The sequence below is a fragment of the Silene latifolia genome, chromosome 3 (assembly GCF_048544455.1).
Source record: "Silene latifolia isolate original U9 population chromosome 3, ASM4854445v1, whole genome shotgun sequence".
NCBI classification, from domain to species: domain Eukaryota; kingdom Viridiplantae; phylum Streptophyta; class Magnoliopsida; order Caryophyllales; family Caryophyllaceae; genus Silene; species Silene latifolia.
Window position 1 is genome coordinate 33,612,808 of NC_133528.1, and position 20,983 is coordinate 33,633,790.

The 20,983-nt window shown below is 34.7% G+C and overlaps 1 protein-coding gene and 1 long non-coding RNA gene across 2 annotated transcripts in view; both read left to right on the forward strand.

The window, feature by feature from the left end:
• The first annotated feature begins 19,456 nt into the window (after positions 1 to 19,456).
• On the forward strand, positions 19,457 to 20,160 carry LOC141648935 (NDR1/HIN1-like protein 3). Its single transcript, XM_074457641.1, has 2 exons — positions 19,457 to 19,579; positions 19,687 to 20,160. Exons 1-2 carry the CDS (start codon positions 19,457 to 19,459, stop codon positions 20,158 to 20,160), a joined length of 597 nt encoding a protein of 198 aa, XP_074313742.1.
• A 510-nt stretch (positions 20,161 to 20,670) lies between these two features.
• LOC141646035 (uncharacterized) overlaps positions 20,671 to 20,983 on the forward strand; it is a 65,038-nt gene continuing 64,725 nt past the window's right edge. Inside the window, exon 1 of the long non-coding RNA XR_012545297.1 lies at positions 20,671 to 20,936. This is a non-coding gene — a long non-coding RNA (uncharacterized LOC141646035). The remainder of the gene's footprint in view (positions 20,937 to 20,983) is intronic.

The following is a 20,983-nucleotide window of genomic DNA, read 5'->3' on the forward strand; positions in this document are numbered from 1 at the left end:
ATTACTATAATTTTGTAACTATTCTTTTGGTTAATCTATTGATTGTTTTGGTTACTCTATTAATGGGTGAGAGAGATCCATCAATTTATTGAATGTTAAGTAGCGGCAACTACTTATTTGAGTTTTAGAAGCAACTATAGTTTCTTATAATGTTTTCTCTTACGGTGCACGAGAACGAGAAGATTACGATTGATCAATTGCTTATTGGTATGTTCAAAGTACTAATAATATAGTTATGCGTTATCTTATAACCTCTACTCATATATAAGTACTTAGAGTATATACATTAGTGTTACTCTTTGTCTTAAGACTCAAGGGCTCTCATAAATGGCGGGGTTAAGGAAATTGAATGTACATTGTCTTTCTCATTAACTTCTTGAATGAAGATAACCGATGTTGGAATCTTCCACATCAACCTGGTTGTTTGAACCATTACAAATTGCAATTTTCATAAACCTTTATTTTCATCCTTTATTTCCATATAGTATTATCATATAAAATTTCTAACCCTTTGGTAGAGTTGATAGCTTATAAGTTATAACCATATCTACTGAGAGTATCGTTATAACTTGCAGTGCTAATTCACACCGTCAATTTTTTAAGGTTCGTATTTCATCACTTAAAATCCCTATATTGATATTGTGATACTACCTAAAATGCATTTATAAGTTCAATTTTTAAATGTCGATCTTGTATAGAAGGATACAAAAGTTACATATTTAAAGTCTGTGCACGGACATATTAGTATACTACCTTACGTTACATAACTTTATCAATTTGTATTATTATTAGTGTGAAATCCTTTTTTTTTAACAATTCATAGATGATGTTTTAATATGATGCACTTGTGTTCTAACAACCTACCTTCGTTGGTGTTGGACCTCACAATGACCCTAGGGCGAGTCTTTGAAATATAGCTTAGGTTGTCCTATTAGCCTGGGAAAAATTGGCAATAGTTAATTACATACTTATATGAGTGTTTACATTGACAGGAATCTTGATTTAGATTGCATTTATTGGTTTTAGCATCGCTTAAATTGATACATTTTTCGTTTCACAGTGGTTATGGCTGGTTTGTTGAACCCCAAAAGTTCCGGTAAAAATGCTATAATAATATTTGCTTCGCATTGCTCTGAAATAATTAGCCTCTTATGTTCCCCTCCCTTCTCTTATCACATGTTCTCCTGAACTTTATCATATAGTAAGCATATAATGAGTGTTTAGTCTATATCAATCTATTTGATATGCATTCTCTTAAAAATGATATGTTTCATTGTGACTGTCTTTGATGTTTATTGTTCAAAAATTTCAATGTTACTTTTCTTTATGTTAACCCTTAATTATAGCAGATTGTATGTAACTATATGTAATGATGGGTAAGAATTCAAGGCAAGTACATTCAACAACTTATTGAGGAGCACAAATTGTGTAGTGCTAATTGGATGAAGCTCATATAAAAACTTTCTGAAAAAAATCTAATAATTTGATGCTCAAGAGGAATAAAACGAATTCTTGGTGTCTTAGAAAATATAAGTATATGATGGTGTTTTCCTATTTGGTTAGTCACATTTAATGGTTCAACACGAACAAGTGATACCTAAAAATCTTACTTTATCTCATCCTTGAAAAAATGTGACTTCTCATTAGCATGAGTCCCTCATTTATAACGTACTTGATGTTTATGTTACTAGATACACAAGCACTAGAATTATATGAAAATGTAATAATAAATTCGTTACTCTTCTATAAGACTATATATCCGTCTTGGCATTAAAACATGTCAAGTATCGTCCCACCGCATATAGAACAAATATTTTGCTTTTTTCTATTCGGTGTACTTTTGTCTTATTCTTAGTATTTGACATGTCTTAAGCTTAAGACATATATGCCCGTCTTAAACAAGAATTTGTGATAATGAAGTGGTTGAGCTACTTGGAAGCATACTAGATATGCCAATGTTGACCTGAAACTAATTTCTGCTGTTAGTATTTTGCCTAGAGTCTGTACCCCAAGACGGAATATATGTGTGCATGGGTTTCGACAAACTATAATGATGGTCTATATGTTATAATCCGGGAAAGTTGTGACGTGAGTCATTTTATGTGGCGTTGATGGACTTTTATAAAAGGTTACTTACCTGTAAGCATGTCTCTTAAGTCTCAATAATGGCTACTAACAGCGGTCACCAGATATCGTCAAAGCAAATGCTAGGATATTTGGCTTGGAATTGGTTATAAAGAAGGTGAGCCTACACTGTGACTCTGTGAATGCTTGCAGAAATGAATTTTTCCTCTTACCGTTATGGAAAAGTAGCCGTGAAACTATTTTCAAGAAATTATTCACAGAATTTGGTACGTACATCATAAAAGGTGGGAGACTAAAGATTAAACACACAGTACATGTGCTTTTGAGTACATGTGCTTTTGAGTAGTGGTTTATTCCTTGATCTTTAACTTTTTGCACTTGTGAAAGTCAAAGATCAAGGGATTGGTTTTCAAGTAGTAGTATCTTGGCATCTATAATGATAAAGAAGTGCTTTCCCTTAATTATCTCCGCGTAATTGGCAAGGACATAAATTTGGTACTCTCTTTGATTTTTGATATAAGTGTATGTTGGCTACATGGCTCTATACATTTTACACAATAACATTGTTTTCGAATGCATCTAATATACTCCGTATTGGTTATTGATTTTAATTAGAAAGGCCATTATTTTATTATTTGTCTTACTATAATTCTCTCATGTTTCATTTGGTTAGCATGTTGGTCTATCCTACCGTTTCATCTTATTTCATTTGCCAACAAGTTTTTTAGGTTGCAAAAGATAGTTCAAACTCATTACAAATTTTTCGAAGGATAGTGATAGGGCGCCACCGGGTGACGCCCAAATTAGGTGCCACCCTCTCCCAATCATTATTAATTGAAGGGGTCTCCACTCACTCCATGTGAAAGGGTGGCGCCCAAATTGAGTGCGCCCTTTCATTTTCCTTTTTCGAATACGGAATGAAATAATTTGGTTCACATAGAGAGAGCTCAATCAAGTACAATTCAATATTTTTTTTTTTGACAGCAAGTACAATTCAATTAAACTAGCCAATACAACAATACTTTTTGGAAACTAAATGCTTCTGATCGTTCCATGAGTATCTAAGACACCGGGAAGAAGATACAACTGGTGCTATAAGATAGATAGTATTTACTCCCATTTTTAAAGATCTTTGACATTGTTTCTTGGAGTCAAAGTTAAAAAAAATGACAAAAAATATATAAAATACTATTATACTAATGATTTTGGTATGATGTAAGATAATACATGTACATTTTTTATACACTCTTTCATGAGAATAAATTTTCAACTAACAAAATTGTATGAATGTTAAAAATGGTGGACTCATGGTCAACGTACCGCATTGAAAACTTCCATTCTTATTGTGGCACATCATTAGTTTAATATAGATTATTATCTATTTTATTATGTGAATGATATGTGTCGCAAGACAAAGGTCAGACAAAGGTAATGAGATAAGAGATGAGACACAAAAGTGGGACAGGTGATTCCACCTCCTCAAGGGTAACGGATGACTATTTATGCAAAACTTAAAAACAACTTGAGATAACAATTAAAAAACTTTTTTTTTATATATACCGTGCAAAGTTGCACGGGTTTTAAACTAGTAATAATAATGTAATGTTCCATGTTAATGAAAATTTTAAAGAGACTATCTCTTAGTATACAGAAGATTAATGCAGATTATCTAATTATTAAATCACACCTAGGAATATTAAAATGGTTTAATTTTTAACAAACTACTCCGTAGATATTTTTATTCAGATTAACCAGAACTCTAAACTAATTCGAACAATTTTAGATGATTTGGTTAACCTTTTAGAATGATTATAGACCTTTCAATTAACGGTTAACCCTAAGTCGTGTTTCAATGCCTTCACACTCGTTACGACCATCCATCCGGCCCTAACTATAAAACACTTGGAATTTTTTTGAAACTATAAAACACTTGCATGGCTCAATGTCTATCTCATCCTTGTAAATCTATATATACCCCTACAAACCATCTCTAACCAATAAATTCTCCGTATCCTTATCTTAATCTTCTATACAAAATGAAACTTTTGATTCCAACTAGTAATGATAAAAATCTTGTTAAGAAAATCTAAGAAATAATCTAAAAGTGAAAAAAACTATAATGGGTTTTGGAAAAAGAAATATAACCTATGGCTTCAGCCGATCAATCCCCGAAACTCCCGGAAACCACCATCGTCCGGGGAGTAAATGCACTCGAGGATGCGGTTGCTTTTTGTTACTTCTGATTGTACTTCTGATTTTGTTTTATTTTTTCTTCCTCTGAAATATAATTTGATGATTATGTTTCTATTTACATTTCTTGCTTTAGGGTAGTATTAAAGAGAGTACGGTTAATTGTCCATGGTTTGATTTTTTATTTTATTTTTTTTTATTTTTTTATTTTTTTATTTTTTTTTTTGTGGCTGGAGTGATAATTAGTTGCACAATTATTACTAATAGTACGGAGTAACAATTGAAATGTTTGAATATTTGATGCTGGCATACATCCTTGAAGAGTAGGATAGTCCTATGATGTGTAAAGGTTTCCAAGATGAAAATATGTGCCTGCGATGAGTGAGGTAAAATGTGCTCGAAAAGACCCGTGTTGGTGTATGGGGTCAATAAACAACATGAAAAATTAAAGCTGTCATGAATATTTACTTGTAGTACCCTTAATCATACTCGACTAAAAAAGTGCTTGAGAAAAGTTCGAGCTTGAGAAACAATTGCTAAGATCGAGCTTTGCTTTAATTTGATTTCAAAAGTCTGAGCGAGCTAGACTCGAGTTCGATTTTTATTTTACAAGTCAGTGTAATCATGAGGCCCAGCCAAGAATAGTCGCACTTGGATGGAAAAAATACAATGGGGAAGATGGAAGACTCCCTCACGATTGGATCTAGGGTCTAATGGAAGTGGAACTGAACATGGTTATATATAATCGATAATTACTTGAAAATATGGAAAATAAGAGCACTGTCGAATGTTATACTCAAACTCATTACTCGTACATCAATTGTAATACAAGGACGAGTATATTTCATTTTGGAATTTGCCAAATTACGTAATTATATTTTCATTTAATAATGTTTTGTTTGGAATCTTCACTAGTATGATCTACCGCTTTCCTTAATCTGGTGTTTCCTTATTTTCGTTGTAGTTTTTTTTTGTTAATATTGTAGCTTCCGTATCTGTAATTTACCATATTTCGAGTCATGCTAGTTTAAGGTAATTGTAATAATTAGTATAATAACTCATCCTTGTATTACAGTTGATGTAAGATTCAATTAATAAAATTCATTCATAACCGTTCATAACACATCTAATTTATCAAATTCTTCCCAATGTCGTACCAAGATCAACCGGAGCAAAATAGGGCATCCTTCCACCCGTGGCCTCCACGAAACCATCATCGTACACAGAACCGAGGCGAGGACGGATTAGGAAGCTGCCTCCTGGAGTGTTTATGCTGCTGCCTCCCCAAATGTTTATATCAATGTGGGTGTTGTCTATTAAGTTGCGTTATTTGGATAATATGTGACATCCTAGTAGCAGTTGCAGTAATCGCACTAATCATATGGCTCATCGTTCGGTCTCACGGGCTCAAATTCAATGTCTCGGATGCGGCCCTTACAACATTCAACTTCAACACCGACAACTATACCAACAACCTCAACTTCAACCTAGCTGTGAACCTTACTGTACGAAACCCCAACCATCGTATGGGCGTTTTCTACGACGACATCCAGGCTAACCTTATCTACGGTTCCCATAGGTTGAAGACAATGGAAGCAATGACATTTTATCAAGGGCAGAAGAATACGTCTTCGTTAGGGACGTTGGTGTTCAAGGGGCAAAATGTGGTGATTTTGGGAAGTGATGAGAAGTTGAAGTTTGATAAACAGAGTAAAGATGGTTTGTATGATATTCAAGTCAAGTTTCATTTGAGGGTTAAGTTTGAGGTTGTAATTATTAAGACTGGGAATTGGAAGCCTAAGGTTAAGTGTAATTTGAAGGTTCCTTTGCTTGGAAGTTCGTCTCAGATATTTCAGGAAACTAACTGTCATTATTACTTTTGATTTTAACTCTTTTGTTTCTAAATTTCTATGTTTTTAAATCGATTTTGATCTTAATTGTCAATTTGTTGCTTTCGTTTATTTTTCTATTGCGTAACTGCTACACGTCTTGTTAATATGGTCCCTCGTTATGGCGGAGACTTAGGGAGTCAGTGCAAAACCATTCATTTACCGGGTGTTTGTGTCAGGTCATTATCGATCACCAGTTATTACCAAAATCTCATCCGCTGTGGTACGAGCGCCCCTGTTAATTAGCCCACAGTTGTCTACCATATAACAGCCAAATAACCAAATTGGTAAAAGCAAGTGGAGGGTAGTTGTCAAATTGGTTAAAAAAAGTCTCATTTGTGACAAATTGATAAAAAAACTTAAGGGAATGTGACAAATTGGCCAAAAAACTCTATTACTTTATTTAATTTGTTATACCTAGAACAATTTGACTAAAATACTCTTATCAAAGTCAACCAACTCACGAAATCTAACCGAAAACCATAAGAATAGATGACCAAATGAAGTTTACAACTAGACCTGACAAACGGGTCAATCGATTCGGGTTTGGGTGGGCCAAATTCGGGTTCATATTATCGGGTTAGTTCAGATCGGGTCGAGTTGACTTATTTTGGGTGTTTTTCGGGTATGTTGGTCGGGTCAGTTTCGGATCAAGCGGGTCGGGTTATTTCAGGATTATTTCGGGCCAGAATCATATTCGGGTCAATGGTTAAGAGAAAAAAAAGTACGTTTAATATTATTACTTATTTTTAGTTTAATTTTGATAATTAATTCTTTATTTTAACGTAAATTATATTAAGTGAGCTTTTAAATTAGTCATTTATTTATTCAATTAGAGTTAAATTTTTCGCGTCATTTTCGGGTCGAGGTTTTGAATTTGGTCATTTCGGGTTGGGTCAGTTCCTAGTCAACAATGTTCGGGTCTACTTACAAGGCAAACCCGAACCAACTCGACCTTTTTCGGGGTTTGGGGATCCTATCATCTTAAGAAAACCCGCACGCGACCCGAAGACTGTTGGCCGACCTATATTATTGGGCCAATATTGAGGCCCAAAACTAAGCCCTACTAGGCTCGAAAATGAAAATCGGATTATTTTTCTTATTTAATATTTCATTAATTTATATATCTATCTGAGGTGAAATATTAAAAATCAATGTTTACGAGTATTTTTTATCTAAATATTTATGAATCTAATCATTTTTTTTGTTCGAATGATTCAAGTAAGAGAAAAACATGTTTAACGAGTTCGATCGAATTTGGGTTAGGTTTGTTAATTTTAAGTTTCGAGTCATAGTTGCGAATGACGAGAGTAGTTTTGTCAAATTTAGTTGCAATAATAGAATACTAGTTTTAAACCCGTGCAAAATTGCACGGGTATGTATTTGGGCCAGTATTAATGTTTTTGGATGTATATTTGTTTTTGCATTTCTATTGTACTTATCTAGTTGGTCTAAATCTACGATCTACATAATCTATCATGACCTATCATTCGTACTTTTTGAAGTAGAAATTACTCGGTAGCCTATCATTGTCATCTTCCGAATTCGGAGTGCGAGACTGATAGTAAAATTGCCAGAATTTTTGCTCCAAGTACATAAATCATCGGTGATGAACGGCTTTCTATATAGATCTGAGAGGATTATTTTTTCTAAAAAGAACATATTTTAAAGTTTTTCGACTGTTAACTTATCGTGTTGTTATTATTAAAAAATATTTATTACAACAATTGCGAAATATTTATTATAAAAAATTTATTAATTTTTTTTAATCATTTGGAAATTAAATTAAAATTTTATTTGTTTTTTTACAGTTAAAAAAAAATTAAAATTTTCTTTAAATTCTAGTTGAAGACTAAATTAACTCGGTTGCTTATCATTGCCACCTACCATTTTTGGTGTGCGCGGCTGATAGTTAAGTTGCCGAGTTTTATATTACAAATAAATACTCCGTCATAATTGATTTTTTTTAAATAAATTTTTTGGTACCATGTACTTTTAAAAAATTATGTTGGGATGTTATTGCTGCATGGTACAATAATATTAACCAAAATACATGAATATTTTATACTCCAAGTAAATACTCCGTCAATATTTATTTTTTTAACAAAAATTATTGTACCATGTAGTTTTAAAAAATTATATATGTAATTCATTTGCGTTTTATGTTCGATCCCGTATATAAATATAATTCCTTCTTGAAATTATGTAATTTTATTATTATGTAATTTTGTTTTAAAAATTATGTAATTCAATTTCATTTTACTCGCATTTGTAATTCAATCTGCGTATATGTTATTAATTTTGTTTACACGGAATGTATAAAATTATTTTATAATATTAATTCATAAAATTTTTTCATAATATTATTTCATAGAATTTGTGTAAGACGGAATTTATAGATAAAGATTTTAAATCGAAGAAATAAATACATTCTTGACACTCACATGGTCCTACCATAACATGAATTTCCAAAAAAAAAAAAAAATTGCATTAATGACGTGGCGCGCTGAGGATTGAGTATTGTCTTTTGTATTAATATAGATAAGATTTGTTAAAGTAAAATTTTTTTGGCCAATTTGTCACATTTCATTAGTTTTTTTACCAATTTGTCATATGTGAAACTCTTTTTACCAATTTGGCAACAAGCCAACAACTCTCCACTTTTTTTACCAATTTGATAGTTTGGCCACCATATAACATCAAAATACCAAAAAGACGATATCGAGTAGAATAGTTGACATGCACAAAAAGCGTCCTTTCAAGTTATTGTCACTTAGAATAAAAATTAGTCATTAGAGAATATAGAGAAATATGTCCCGTTTGGTCACCGAAGAATTCTCATTATAATGTTACTCTTTTCCCTGCACATTTTTCTCCAGCAGTGAAAAATATAAATTCACAGATTAAAAATGTTCGGGATATTCTCACTTGTATCCCTTAACTTTTACGATTTCTAATATGTATCTCTCTTTTTTTTGTAAAAAAACTGATAGGAATTATAGTATAGTATATGTCGAGATATCGACATCAACTAATTAGGTAATATGATATATTACAATATATCATATAAAATAAAGGAAGATAATGGGATGTCATTGGGGCGGGGCGGTGGTGGATATAGGCTCCCCCGTACTCGTACCCACCAAGAAAAACTTGTACCCGTACCCGCCCCACCACCCGTGGCGGGTACAAGTTTCCAAAACCATCCCCGCCCCAACGGGTAGAAATATAAAACCGTACCCGCCCCGCTTATCCATTAAGCCGCTACATCATAATTTTATTCGATAGATTTTTTCGCAAATATTGATTTAATCATTATTAATTTCCATTTTTTTTGAATTTATCTTTATAAGTTTAGTTTTTCACCAAAGAAGTTAGTAAAAAACTTTAGAGAATAGCTATTATTTACATTATATCTTAATTATAACTAAATAATATTTAAAAAATTCTCATAATCGCACTAATTATTTTGGCGAGTAGGCGGGTTTGAGGCGGGTAAGATGCAAAATTCATCCCCGCCCCATTACCCATGGCGGGTACAATTTTCGTACCCGCACCCGCCCCACCACCCGCGAAAGCTCTTCCCATCCCCGCCCAACTGGGGCGGATGCGGGGCGGTACCCACTTGTACCCGCCCCGCTGACATCCTTAGAGGATATTATGGAATAATAAAGGTAGAATATTCAGGAATGTTCTAGAATTAGGTTTAGATATAAGTCTCTATAAATACTGAGTCTATTGTATTTGAAAAACCAATTAGCAATTTTTGAACTCGTAATAGGAAATTATGTGGTCAAAGTTTATTCCTTAAAAAAAACTTTTGACTAACCATAATTCTCGGCTACGAGTTCAAAGAGCGGCAATTTTTTTTTTCAAATTCAAGGCTTTTACGATAGAATTGGTTTGAAAAAAAAAATTTACCGGTTTCTGAACTCGTTTGTAGTTGTGAGTTATTGACGGTCAAAGTTTTTTGCAAAAAAAAGAGGGTATACCGTACACCTTAGAAAACGAAAAAGTTAAAGGGTATAAGTGAGAATATCCCAATGTTTTAAGTAAATTATATGGAAGTAATTTTTTTTTATACTCACCCCAATTCCACTTTTATTGTCTCCTTCTCCCATAATTGGGATGATTTAAGAAAACATGATGAAATATCAATTCTACCTTTTGAATTAAAGGGAATGGAACAATATCATTCGAATGAAGATGCAATAGCTAAATTATGTAGAGATAATATTTGGGTGGTTACAACTTTTCCTTACTAATTTAAAAAATGGGAATAATTGTGAGATAAATTTGTGAATGGAAGGGGACAATAAAAATGGAAGAGAGGGTAACATGGTTTGATAGTTAAATAAGGCATTGTTTAAACAATTGGTCTCCCTTGTGACGGGTTACCATTTGTGACGGATATTTTGTGAGATAAAATGATAACAAAATGGGTTAGTGGAGAGAGAAAAAGTGGGTACATTGTGAGGTAAAATGGTATCCATCTTCAGCTTGTGACAGATATGTCATGTCTTCAATGAGAATTTGTGTTGTTTAAAATACTACGGAGTACTCCGTATGTAATAATGAGTTTGAGCTAGTTGAGCTAGATATCAATCTTTAGCTTAGTTGAGTTCGATTTTTATTTTACAAGTCAATCTTTAGCTTAGTTGAGCTAGATATTTTTTTTTTTTGATAAGGTAAGAAAACTAGGTTGATCCTCTAGGATAGAATCAACCTATTTCATCCTTTCGAATGAGGGAGGTAAGTTGAAGGCACCAGCTATCAAACCACCTCGAAAGAGTTGGACATGAATGTCCAATAGAAGCCATGAAGTCAGCAACCTTGTTGGCTTCACGAAAACAATGTTTAATTATCACTTCATCGAAAAAATGAAGGTCTAACTTCACATCCTTAATAATACTAGAAATTTCCCAAAGAATTTGCAAGGTACCTCTAATCGAGTTAATCACACATAAATTATTACCCTCCACAATTAACTTTGAGATTTCTAAATATTTAGCTGCTAAAATGCCTTCTTTTAAAGCGAGAGCTTCCGCAACAAGAATACTATTGGAACCGCACTTTTTTGCTCCTAACAAAACAACGTTACCATTGTGATCTCTTATTGAATATCCTAACGCAGCTTTACTACCTTCTATTCTCGATTCGTCAAAATTTAGCTTTAGGAAACCGTTTCTAGGTTTTTCCCACCAAATTTCTTCCTTACTAGAATTGTTTCTAGCTGACTCTTCTATCTCGGGATTGTTGAGATCCTTAAATCTCGTCACATTCCAGATCTTAATGCTATTATTACATAAAGTAATAAGTTTGCTGATACTTAAGTTAAGATTATTAAAGATAATGTCATTTCTATGAAACCATGCATTCCACCAAATAAAAATAATCTTAGTGAAATCATCTTTTGAAATTAAATCTTTGAGAAAATTAAGTTTCGTTAGAAAACTTTGACTTGTAATATTATCATATTTTGACACAAACTCATTGAAACTAATAATGTTCAGGTCTTGGATGACAGATCCAATCAAGGGACATTCGTAAAAGAAATGATATTTGCTTTCAGTAGGATTGTTGCACAGAACACAATGAGATGGGACATCAATATGACTCTTAAGAAGTCTAATTTTCGTTGGGAGACCGTCAACACAGGCTTTCCAAAGAAAAAATTTCAATTTTGGAGGAATATTCAATTTCCAAATCCACTGAAATTCACATTTGTCAAGAGCATGATCGAACAAACCTTGCGCTAACCAAGTTGCTTCTTGGTAGAGAAAGCTCCGTCTACGGACAGCCCCCAAATGAGGGTATCAGGAATATCATTATGTGGTAGTGGAATGTTAGTAATCTGATTAACTATATCGTTATTCACTAAACTGGATAATTTACAAACATCCCATTGTTTGTCTGAGGTTATGAAATATTTAACCAAAAGATTAGGGTCACGGTTACTAACATCATCAATCATAATGCTTGTAAGTGGGTGTGAAAAGACCCAATTATCAGACCAAAACTTAATGTTGCTACCATCACCTACTTGCCATCTTAGTCCTTTTCTAAAGAGATTTCGAAGACTCATAAGCTTACGCCATTGCCAAGAGGATACTGAGTTTGGCTTATGGTCAAAAAGTGAACAATTTTTCAAGTATTTTTTAGTTATCACTTTGACCCATATATTTTCCTTCTCCGTAAGAATTTTCCATAAGAGTTTCATTTGGAGAGCTTTGTTAGCTGCCTCAGACGTTTTAATTCCTAGTCCACCCGAAGATTTCGGTAAACAGACTTTTGCCAACCAATCAAATTAGGGGATCGTTGAGAGGGATTCTTGTTTCAGAGAAAATCTCTATTAATCTTGTCCAATCTTTTATGGATTGATGAGGGAAGTAAGAAGCTTTGCATTTGAAAAGTTCCTTTCGAGGCTAAATTTGCATTAGTTAGAACTAGTCTACCTGCTTGTGATAAAGAATTCGCTTTCCATTTTGATAGTTGATTATGAGAAGAAAGAATAATAATGTCAAAAGTATTTTTAGTAACTCTACTATCAATGATGGGACAACCTAAGTACTTACCTAGGTGAGCTTCCTCGTTCATATGAAGAATACCTCTAAAGGATTCTCGAAGAGGCCGGTCAATATTTCTAGTGCATTGAAAGGTGGATTTGTCAAAATTGATAAATTGTCCTGATATCGTGCAAAAGTTATTTAACATAGACTTAATGGTTCTACAGCTCTGATTAGATGCTTTAGCGAAAATGATAGTATCATCCGCAAAAGTGAGAAAAGGGATTTTCTCCACCCCAGATCCAATTCTAATACCAATATCACTAGAACTAAGATCACTATTTTTTTGTAGGGATCTTGCTAGAATCTCGGCGCACATAATGAATATATATGGCGAGAGTGGGTCTCCCTGTCTAATGCCTCTAGTGGGTGTAAAAACATCACCTGGTGTTCCATTTACTAACACAGAGAACGAGACAGTTTTTATACATTCCATGATCCATGAAATCCAAATATCATTGAAACCCATTTGTCTAAAAGTTTCCTCAATAAAGTCCAATTCTAGTCGGTCATATGCTTTCTCCATATCAAGTTTAATAGCAATCCAGCCACCTTTACCTTTTTTACGCTTAAAAGAGTTGAAAATTTCGTGGGCAAGAAGGATATTATCTTGAATAAAACGATTAGGTGTAAAAGCACCTTGAAAAGGGTGGATAATCTTATGCAAGACACTACGAAGACGAGTGGCTAAGATTTTCGAAATAATTTTATAGATTGTTGAGCAAAGACTAATAGGGCGAAAATGGTTTGCTGTTTGAGGATTATCAATTTTAGGAATTAATGCTATGAAAGTATGATTTATTTCTTTTAATAATTTACCCGAATGGAAAAAAGCTAGAACTGCTTTAGTTACCGAATTTCCTACAATATCCCAATATTTTTGAAAGAATTCTATAGGGAAACCATCCGGACCAGGACATTTATTTGCGGCTAAATTAAAAATTGTTTGTTTAACCTCTTCCATACTAACATTACTTGTAAGAAAATCGTTATCTTCGTCAGTAATTAATCCACTAATCGACTTAAAATCCTCATTTTTGTCGAAAAGACAAAGATTATTTCTTGTAAATCTAAATTTAAATTCCACAGATATTTCTTGTTTAATGAGTTCTCGGTCAGTAATACAAGCACCGTTCCTATTTATGAACTGCTTAATTCCATTCCTACTACGTCTAATAGTGGCATGGTTTTGAAAATACTTGGTATTATTATCTCCAAACTTAGCTTTATCTATACGAGTTTTCTGTTGCCAATAAATGCGTTTATAATCAAGTAGGGCATCTCGTTTTTTCAGCCATTTCAACTGCGCAACTTCTAAAACTGTAGCATGGGATGAACCAAGTTGGTTTTGAATATTCTCTAACTTTTTTTCAGCAATTGAAAGTTGTCTAAAAATATTTTCAGAGGTAGATTGGTTCCATTTCTTAGCCTTTTGCTTTACTAACTTGCATTTTTGAGAAAGACAAAACATATAAGATCCACGAAATTGGTACTGCCAACTACTTTTAACCATCTTAGTGAAGTCATTTCGAAGGGTCCACATGAGTTCGAACCGAAACGGAGGCGCTTTTTTATGAGCTTGCTCATGAAATTTCACAGATATAGGACAATGGTCGGAGCTAGTGAAAGCATGGTGCATAAATTGTAAGTTTGGATAACTATTAATCCAATTTAGAGAGGCTACGGCTCTATCAAGAATTTCAAAAACATTATCAGAGCCAGTTTTCTTTTTTCTCCAAGTGAAAAAATTACCAGAAAAGGGGAGGTCTACACAATTTGTATTGTTTAGGAACTTATTTAGTCTCACACAACGCGCATTGGTAACTTTAGCACCACCTTCTTTTTCACTAGGACTTTTAATCTCGTTGAGATCTCCTAGTAACAAGAAAGGCAACTCAAGATTTAGGACAAAATTTTCCAACTCACTCCAAAAATCCGCCTTTTCAGATGGTTGAGCTGGAGCATAAACGAAGATAAGGCAAAAAACCAAGTTATTTTGTAAGTCACAAATTTCACACGCAATGAATCTAATTGACTTGAAAAGGACCTTTAACGAAAAAGTCATGGAAATAGACTCTTTCCAAAATAACCAAATACCACCCGATAGCCCAATACTCGGAACAAAATCGCAGTTATTAAAGCCAAAACTAGCAGTCGTAAAAGGTTCGGGCTTTGAAGTTGATTTCGTATCACAAATAGCTAAAATTTTAATACCATTGGACGAGCTAAAAAAATTAAGTTCCTCGGCAAAGTTTTTTCTTTTTATACCCCTAACATTCCAAAAAGCAATATTCATTTAAATTGAAAAAAGACCGTAGACAAAGTAACTCAAAGAGTGTACAATTAAGCACACACTTTCTGCAAGTTTGTAGGCGGTCGAGATGAAAAGACCAAGCGTAGCTAATAAAAAAACAGAAGAGAGGCATATGAAATTTTTAATCAATCCAATATGACCATAGCGTTTAGCAAAAACTTGGGTAAATTCCAAGCATTTCCAACAATGCAGGTAAGAGATTCTAGGAGCATAACCACGGCCGTGATAGTATAACTCGAAAAGTTCAAAACAAAGAGAGAAGGCGTCATAAATCGAAGAAACGGAGCAAACCTCCCATAAATTAGCATTTGACATTATATGAAAAACAGGGGGGCAAGAAGATCCTTTACCAGGATTCTTCCTCAAAAAAGATTGCTCTAAGAAAGATCTACTACATATAAAAACTCCTTCCTTTAAGAAAGTCCAAGAACATCCCCAAATCAGGAAACAAAAAATCCAAGAAGAGAAGGGGGCAAAATAACCAAAACCTTTAGAAAAGGTTGTTCCAAAGAAAGCAATAAAAACGAACAGCTGCAAAAAAATTTGGACTATCATAACTGAAATTTGATAAAGGACAGGAGAAAGAAAACTGAAGGCCTCAAGCCCTTGGACGCTTTGATGCAGTTGAAACAGAATCAACTTCATCCCCATCATCCACTTTTCTTTTCGACGACTCCGAATCTTTGGACAACGATTTGCAATTACCATTGTTCACTTCCAAAAAACCAATTTTCTTTATAAAAGAGTTGGCTGAGTTCATGGAATTGAAGGAATTCTCAGCCAAGTCATCATCATCCATGAGCAAGTCATCATCGTCATAAATGAACTCTGTCAAAATACCTTTTGATGCAACATCATCAGTGTCCAACCCCTCTCCAAGTAAAGAGAAAGGGTTAGAAACAATAATATTATTAGAGAAAGAATCATTCAAAGCTGCTGGAACAATTGATAAGGAAGTAGAAATAGCTATTTTTTGACAGACAACAATTTCATTTTCTTTAACAAGATCGGGCTCAGACTGACCCTGACCTATTTCATGATTTTTTAGAACCTGACCTAAGTCCAGACCAGCCTGTATAACAGCCTGGCTAACAAAGGAATCATTTGTTTCAAAAACCATTTTTTCTTTACCCTTTCCAGTAATCCATTGCTCAGTATCATTAGCTTTCTTAGGGACCTCAGACGGTTCCCTAATAACAATTCCTTTGGGCACAACTCTATCCTTCTTTGGGATATTAGAATTGGCATTTTGTTTATTTTTCTTAGGAAGGTTAGGCTGAGGTACTTTCTTGTAAGGAGCTTTCACTTTAGTCTTAGGCACACTCCTCATTGGGGCATGGATCACATCGGCCGTCTCAGCCGTGATACCATGCGATGCTACCCAAGAGGCTCTGGCCAAAATTGACTCAGAAAGTTCAAGCAACTTAGGATCTTTTTTTATAAAAATCTTATTCTCCCTTTTGGGGAGGGACAATAAAGGGCAAACATCAATTAAATGAGAGGGTGAACCACAGCAAGAACAACCAATTGGAAAATCTTCGTACCAAACAACAAAAGCATCCATTAAGCCTCCGACACTAGCAGTTTCAACATACGAGACCAAGGGGACAGTTACGTTCACAGAAATACAAGCTCTTGCAAACTTAATTTTAAATTTCTCTTCAGTGCAAATGTCAAGTTTAATAAGTTTGCCCACCTTATTAGCTTCAAAGAGTTTACAGATTGGGACAAAACTAGCTAACTCGATTGGAAAACGGGGAAGTCTGACCCAAACATCAGCAAAAGTAATAGACTCACAGAAAGGGTCGAACATAGGTCTCCACTGACTAATGACAAATAAATCGCCTTGAACATGCCAAGGTCTGTTAAGCCAAATCCGCTCTTTGTCATTAGGGTTAGCACATTTAATGAGAACCCAACGATTACCCATGTCTAAAAAGTCAATACTACCCGCAGCAAAATTCCATTCAATTTTAAGGCGAGCAATAACAAGCTTGTAATCAACAGTGGTTTGTAACATCTGACCAACCAAACACGATTTACTTAACTTAAAAATTTCGTCCTTCACTTCAGGAAGATCGTGAATAGTAAAAGGAAGAGAAGAAGTATGATCCTCTTCGTGCTCGGACTGAGCAACAGGTATCTCCGAGGGTTGAGTCCCTGGCTGGTCCCTCTCAGGAACGTCCATAAAGGAGTTCGAGGGTCCAGCCTCGTCAACCAGAGTTACAGACGGAGGAGGATCATTTTCTAAAAGTGCATTCTTAAAATTCAAGTCCGACTCCATTACACAAAACAGAAAAAAATTCAAAGGAAAAGTACTAAAAAAGAGAGATTTTGATAGGATAGTGGAGAGAGTTGCAGTAACTTCTGTCACTAAACTGGTTCTTAAATAGGCAGCAAGAAAGGAGATACTAAAGGGTGAGAGAACAAACCTGGATAAAAGGAGAGGAAAGGATAACAAACCTCTGGATGAAGGGGAAGATGTTGGCAGATCCACCACAAAATCAAGGATAAAAGAGGGATCCTCAACAGCAGAATCCAGAGAGACCGAAGGGTAGAGGTAACGGAACAGATCACAAAGACAAGGAACCCAAAACTCCACATGCAGACCAAAGTAGAAAAACCATCGGTCAACGAAACGATGGAAGACATCCTCACACACTTTCTGCAACACCACTCCTTTATTCATAGAGGAAAAGGAAAGAGAGGTTGAAAGTGGGGCCTGACAATCTGGGAAACAAATCTCAAATCCAAAGGATTTTTGCAGGAAATTGAATCTATAAAAAATAAAGCTGATTTGGTGTTGGGACAAAGAAAATCCATAAGAGGAATGACTTAAAGAATTATTATGGTTTGTAAAATTGTGATTAAAATTACAGAGAACTTCAATAGGGTCTTTTTGGCCTTCCGTCTTCGGTTTATCCTTTTTTTTCTTTTTTTTGATTTTTTCCATCTCTCTAGATTTTGAGAGAGAGTTTAGTTGAGCTAGATATGAGCGGTCTTATAGTTAGGGCTTCACGCAGAATAGTCGCACTTTGACGGGAAAATGCAATGGGAAAGTTGGAAGACTCTATTTTGGTATTTTTTACCGGGTTAGTTAATTTAGTATTAAAGCGGTCTTATATGCTAATCGTGCGATATTAATTATATGCGTCTGAATGACTGTAATGTAAATAACGTGATACGTAAGTAGAGAGAATGACACAAAAAATTTGGTGACGCGGAAAACTCAATGGGAAACAACCGCGAAAGGAGACGATGTCCTTCCAAAGTTCCACTAACAATAATATGTAATTTGGGTCACGAGTACAAGAGAAATAAGACGGCTGGTTTGCTAGTATATGCGTATTATGCGTGAGGCTATGAGGCTATGAGGCTATGAGGTTATGATTTATGAATGATCTCCTTTTTCCTTTTCCGTCTTATATAGGATTAATCACTACTAGGGTTTAGCTTGCTTGCCCCCAAGCTAAACAAAGTCCATCTGATTGGCTCATTTTCTGTTACCCCTGGCCTACTACCCGTGACCCATAGCTTCCTTCTCCTCTCGCATAATTGTTGGGCTTATGAGTTCACCTTGTTCTTCGGCCCAATTAATCTTTACCGATCTAACATGTGAAATTGGGTCCAAAGAGACTCCCTCGCGATTGGATCTAAAGTCCAATGGAAGAGGACATGGACATGAACATGGACATGGTTAACAATCGTTAATTACATACAAGTATCTTTCAAGTAAAATTCTTGCGTCCTCAGGGATATCGTCCTCCTTACACCTAAAACAAATCCACCAAATAAAATATTATAAAAGTTTAGGTGTAAGGAGTACGATCCTCCCGGAGACACAAGAATTTTTCATCTTTCAATTCGTGTTTGTGGAATGATATGCTCAAAGTCTATAGTCATTACCATACATTAGTACTCCTCAAAATCTTTCCTTATTTGGTTTATTAATGCCCTAAGGACATATATTAGAAAAACCCATATAATTTTATACGGAGTAAGATTTACATTCCTCACGTTTTTTTTTTGAAAAAAAAAAAGGAAAAAAAAACGTGGGGAATGTAACGTAATTTTAATGTTATTTAAGAATGTTTTACCGTGTTTGTTGCTCTTTTGCTTAATTCTCTTAACAAATTCCTACTTCTTAGGAAACAAGGTAACTTTGTTTTTTAAGTGCTAAGAAACCGAAAAATGGAAACAAAAAAATGGCCACACTTGTACAATGGAACTTAACCGATCTAGTTTATCACCACATAACACATCTACCTTCTCAAATTCTTATCTCTTCGTCTTCTTCACAAAAATTAGTTAATTCCAAAAAAAAGTTGAATCATAATTTAGAGAAGATTAAGATATAACCGAAATATACGAGTACGTACGTTCAATGTCGTACCAAGATCAACCGGAACAAAATGGGGCATCCTTCCACCCGCCACCTCCTCGAAACTACCATCGTACACGGAACCGGGGTGGGGACGGATTCGGATGCTGCCTCCTGGACTGTTTATGCTGCTTCCCCAAATGTTTATGCGAATGTGGGTGTTGTCTATTAGGTTGCGTTTTCGAGATAATATTTTCAATTCTAATAACAGTTGTAGTTATTGTTGGACTAATCGTACTAATCATATGGCTCATCGTTCAGCCGCATGGGCTTAAGTTCAAGGTCACGGATGCGGCCCTTACGACATTCAATTTCAACACCAACAACCTCAACTTTAACATGGCTGTGAACTTCACGGTCCGTAACCCCAACCGTCGTATGGGTGTTTACTACGACGACATCCAGGCTAACCTTAATTATGGTTGGCATAGGTTGAAGACGATTGAAGCAATGACGTTTTATCAAGGGCATAAGAATACGTCGTCGTTAGGGACGTTGGTGTTTAAGGGGCAGAATGTAGTCATTTTAGGGAGTGATGAGAAGTTAAAGTTTGATAAACAGAGTAAAGATGGTTTGTATGAGATTCAGGTCAAGTTTCATTTGAGAGTTACGTTTAAAGTTGGAATTATTAAGAGTGGGAATTGGAAGCCTAAGGTTAAGTGTAATTTGAAGGTTCCATTGCTTGGAAATTCGTCTCAGATATTTCAAGAAACTAAGTGTAACTATTACTTTTGATTTTAACTATTTTGATTCTAAATTTCCAAGTTTCTAAGCTTGTTAAATCTTAATTGATACGGACTATTACTTGATTGTTTCTCAAATAGTCCCTCAATCGCCAATTACATGTTTACTTTCTTTATTTTTAGTGAGGGATATTTTTAATCAAATGTAAATAAATAATTGGAATATAGGGGTAAAGTGATTACTAGTCCTTCCATAGAGACAAATGGTAACATGATAAAAAATGAGGTTTTTAAGAAAAAAGTAAAAGCAGGGGCAAATATGAAAAGTAAGATGAATATAATAAAGATAAATATTGGGTTGGTGAGAGTCTCACTATTTGGTATTTGTATAAATATAAGAAAGATATAAGGGTATTATTGGAAAAAAAAACAACCATTTATAGTATGTTACCATTGGTGTGGTATGGCTGTATTAGGTAAGTTTTATCATTAGTCTGGTATGAAGAGAGTACTTACTAGTGGCATAGACCGCCAAGACATGATTGTTATTTCCTTTAACCCAATTCGTAAATATCGACGACGCTTTAGTAAATATCGACGACGTTTTTCATAAAAAAGACGGTGACTACCCCTACTCTCTCACTAACATACTAACTATCTTCTCTAATTCAAAAAACCCAAGCAATATACTCACCAATCCACCAATTAACCACCACCACCACTACACACCACCACACGACACCACCATCCTACCCGCCGGCCGCCGCCACCAGCCGTCCGTTGCTCCCACCACCACGACAGCCACTACTTCCACCATCACCATAACAAGTAAGTTTCAATTTTTTTAGTTTTTTTTTGTTAAAGTTAGCTAAACT